Here is a 4,491-nt window from a genome sequence, read left to right on the forward strand (position 1 = left end):
CCAAGGGGGGAAAGCAAGGGGGGGGAGAGCAGATTCCCCCTCCCCCTCCTCCCATCCCTCCCCCTTCCTCCTCCCTTTGGGTTAACAAGGCCCGGCTCACTATATCTCTTTATATTAAATATATATATCTATATATATTAGAGAAGAGCGAGGGAGAGGGAGAACCACCTCCGCCCCCTCTTTTTAATTTTTTTTTTTTTTTTTTTGCAAGGATCCCAAGAGCTAAGGTGGCTGCAGAGGGGAGAGCGGAGCGAGCCAAGTGGGGGAGGGTGGAGGAAACCCGGGAGAAGGCTTTCTCCAGCCCCCAAAGTTTTGATGATGACCATGACTACGATGGCTGACGGCTTGGAAGGCCAGGACTCGTCCAAATCCGCCTTCATGGAGTTCGGGCAGCAGCAGCAACAGCAACAGCAGCAACAGCAGCAGCAGCAGCAGCAGCAACAGCAGCAGCCACAGCAGCCGCCGCCGCCGCCGCCGCAGCCGCACTCGCAGCAGAGCTCCCCGGCCATGGCAGGCGCGCACTACCCTCTGCACTGCCTGCACTCGGCCGCGGCGGCGGCGGCGGCGGCCGGCTCCCACCACCACCACCACCAACACCACCACCACGGCTCGCCCTACGCGTCGGGCGGAGGCAACTCCTACAACCACCGCTCGCTCGCCGCCTACCCCTACATGAGCCACTCGCAGCACAGCCCTTACCTCCAGTCCTACCACAACAGCAGCGCGGCCGCCCAGACGCGAGGGGACGACACAGGTGAGAGGCCGCTGGGGCAGCTCGCTCTCCCGCCTCCCAGCTGCCCCGCACCGCCCGCCCCGCGCACTTCCTCCACGCCGGGCCTCCGCGCCCCCTCCCCCCGGCGGCCGGCGCGCCCCCAGCCGGGCCCGGTGCGCGCCCGCTCGCCTGGCGCCAGCCCGCGGGCCTCTCCGGGCCCGGCCGCCGCCCCGGGCTTCCCGGCCGTGCCGCCCGCCTGGCTCCCGGCCTCGGGCGCGGTTCCGCGGAGCCGGGCTGGGCGCGAGCTGCGCTCCCCCAGTCGGTCCGCGCGGCGCGCTCCAGCCCGCGGGCTCCCTGCACCCTTTGCTTGCTTTTTTTTCCCCCCGGGTTGCAACCCGCCTTTGCCAGGACCAGGGACATTTCTGGGCCAGAAGGGAGGAACGTGTTTTGCTTCCCAGCCCACGCTGGGTAGGCAGTGGCCTACTTGCGTGGGGCGCCCGGGGCGCCTCGGGTGACTTGGAGGGAAGCTGGCGTGGCCTGCGGCTCTGGTTAAACTAGTGACAATTGGGCTCTTTCCAATATGGGCTTTGAGGCGGCTCCCACCCCCCACCCTGACCGAGCCCCCTCCTCTGGGTTTTCTGTACAATGTTAGACGCTCCTTTGTTCGTGGAGGTGAAGCAGAGGCCCACGGGCTGAGAGTTCTCAGCACCCGAGGGGACAAAGTTGTCGTGAGAAACGCAGCCTGCTCCGGGGGCTCGTCTGGGCGCCTGGTTGTGTTTTGTCTGGGGTTTTGGGTCCCTCTCAGCAGAATCATTTCGAAGAGGCCAAGGGGTTTGATGCACCCAGCTCGAAGCTGGTGACATCCAGTCGTCTGGTCGCGAACAGCCCTCCCTCTCCCGGTGGCTCCAGCAAACCCTGGGGACACTAAAGCCAAGCTAAGGAGCCCCTCTCGGCCTAGCGCAGGCGTCTCCCAACCTCGAGCTCCCCGGAAAGCCGCGGGCGCCGCCTCTGCAGCGGCAGCCGCTGGTTGCCCCAGGGCCTCCGGCGTGTCCTAGGTCTTGTCGCAGCTCCCGGTTGGGGGTTGGGGTCGGAGACCAGATCCAGGAGAAGCTATTCCGGCTACCGGGAACACACTGGCACGGTGTACCCACAGAGGCCAGGGCGGTGAGGGGATACTTCGAGGATGCCCCTATTAGGCTTAGGGAAACCCCGATACAGGCCCGGCCTCGGCGCAGGGAGACTCACGCAGCAGTGGCCTACGGGTGACCGCTCCTCTGTACCGTTTGCTTACAGATCAACAAAAAACGACAGTGATTGAAAACGGGGAAATCAGGTTCAATGGAAAAGGGAAAAAGATTCGAAAGCCTCGGACCATTTATTCCAGCCTGCAACTCCAGGCTTTAAACCATCGCTTTCAGCAGACTCAGTACCTGGCCCTTCCGGAGAGAGCCGAACTGGCTGCTTCCTTAGGACTAACACAAACGCAGGTAATTCCCGAGAAGCCTAAGTACCCCCGGAAATGCTGATCCGGCTTGCAGATGGGGCAGGGAGCACATCAGGAAGAATTCTTGGCCTAGTCAATCAAGGATGGAGGTGCTTAATGACAAATGCTTTTGCTCCAGTCACAGTTTGGAATAAATGACCTGGTATTGAACATTGGATTGAATTTGCATGCCTACCCAACCCTCTGTGATCCCACCCCAGCCTAGCATACTTTGGTGACCAAACTCATAATTCAATCACATCTTATTCCAGAGCAAGACAACAAGAAACAACAGTTGTTTAGGAGAAAAATGTGTACTGGCCAGAAGGCAGACTAAGGTCTCTGGTTTTGAGGATGCTTTTGTGGGTCTTCGGAGCTAATAAGAATTTCAATTCATTGACATAGAAAGAAAAATTACAAAATGAAATGAGGAGGGGAAAGTCAGGTGCCCGTGGGGTTTAGTAAAGGCATCCGTGAGCAGACTATTCATCATAGGATGGGCAAGGTGGGTTTTTCTGAAGATAATCCCAAGCTCAGTGGTTAAATCATCCTGGTGACAAGCTAGTGCAAGCTAACTGACGTACCTCCTTGGAGCTCTCTGGAATTTGGGGGGAGCAATGGCAATGTTGAATATAAAAAGAAATAACTCTCCAAATTATAGCAGGTGACACCACAGTTAAATGCAGTTGCTGAAGTTCGCTAGTCCTATCTGAAAGACACACAGGACATTTCAGATTTCACAGGAAGGGGCTTAGGTGGGTATATTAGGACGCGGGTCATGCAGTTTTGTTCTTATCAATTAGTCTAGCTGCATATGGGACAGTAGGCCTCATCTGAGATGGGTGATCTTCGTTAAGGAAGGGGCTTCAGGTTTTTAGAGGATTGCTGGGGACTGAAATCTGGTGCCTTAAGACAGATGCTCATTAAGCTCTTCTTTTCAGTTTAGCCTGCTTTCTCTTGCCATATTGCCACTGAAAATATTTGGGGTTTGATATGAAGGGATCCCAGCTGCTCAGTGACTTGTATTAGTCTTGGAAAAGCAGATTCCAGGAATTTTAAAGGTAAAGGAAGCTGCACCATAGAATTTCCTTGTTCAGATAACATATATCTGGAATGTTGGCCTAGATATGCCTCCATCTCAGATTCTGGATTCACAGTTACTTTTAGCCATTACACTAACTATCCAGTGATGATTGTTGACCCTGGTTTGAATAAGCCACAAAATAGAGAAGAGGGGGGGTGCAATTCTTAATCCCTGAAGGGATCATGGGGATATTTCTATGTCTAGAAAAAAGATACTCAAAGCACAGCCTATGTCATCGGTACTATATGCATAAATATGTTCAAGATATTTACTTATAAATGTACAGGCTTTAGTCCTTTCATGGTTATATGCTCATTGTACATGCATAGAGATGCCAGGTTTGGGGGTTGGCAAGTATAAAAACAATCAGAGGAGGTGCATTTGAAAAGTACTCTTTTAAAAATCCTTTCCCATCAAGTTTGGATTCAGTTATATTATCTTCTTTCTTTTTATTTTATTCTTGTTTATACCAACTCAAGAATCTTAAGGACTTTAGGTATGCAGATGGATATATGTAATGTTGGAGGGAGGAGGGCTGGAGGAGACTAGACACAGGTAGAGGAGAGGCAGGGACTTGGCTTCTTGGCATTGTAGTGTGTGTGTGTGTGTGTGTGTGTGTGTGTGTGTGTGTGTGTGTGTGTTAATATTGCTTTTGCTCTTGAGCCTGAACTGAGGCTAGAGGCACCAGTTCACCATTTATCGAGCCTAATGATTGATGTATTTTTTTTTTCCAGGTGAAGATATGGTTTCAGAACAAACGCTCTAAGTTTAAGAAACTGCTGAAGCAGGGCAGTAACCCTCATGAGAGCGATCCCCTCCCAGGCTCCGCAGCCCTGTCACCGCGCTCCCCAGCGCTGCCTCCAGTGTGGGACGTTTCAGCCTCAGCCAAGGGCGTCAGTATGCCCCCCAACAGCTACATGCCCGGCTATTCGCACTGGTACTCCTCACCACACCAGGACACAATGCAGAGACCACAGATGATGTGAGTTGTCTGAGGGAACACGGAGGGGAACGTCTGAACAAGGCAAGGAGGATCCAGGACCTGCTTGCATCTGCCAAACAGAGCCGAAGGAGCAGGCTCAGGAGAACTCTATGTGTGGCCAGAAGCCTTCTGGGGGGCTGTCGCATTGTCATTTCTCTCTCTCTCTCTCTCTCTCTCTCTCTCTCTCTCTCTCTCTCTCCCTCCCTCCCTCCCTCCCTCCCTCCCTCCCT

General features: G+C 54.3%; 1 protein-coding gene across 1 annotated transcript; it reads left to right on the forward strand.

Annotated features, from left to right (window-relative positions):
* Positions 1-315: 315 nt before the first annotated feature.
* DLX6 (distal-less homeobox 6) lies at positions 316-4,265 on the forward strand (the record flags this gene model as incomplete). Its single annotated transcript, XM_080701060.1, has 3 exons — positions 316-754; positions 2,006-2,199; positions 4,014-4,265. 3 exons carry the CDS (start codon positions 316-318, stop codon positions 4,263-4,265), a joined length of 885 nt encoding a protein of 294 aa, XP_080557186.1.
* Positions 4,266-4,491: the final 226 nt, after the last annotated feature.

This window comes from Muscardinus avellanarius (assembly GCF_963383645.1).
Source record: "Muscardinus avellanarius genome assembly, chromosome: 9".
In the NCBI taxonomy this organism is placed as follows: domain Eukaryota; kingdom Metazoa; phylum Chordata; class Mammalia; order Rodentia; family Gliridae; genus Muscardinus; species Muscardinus avellanarius.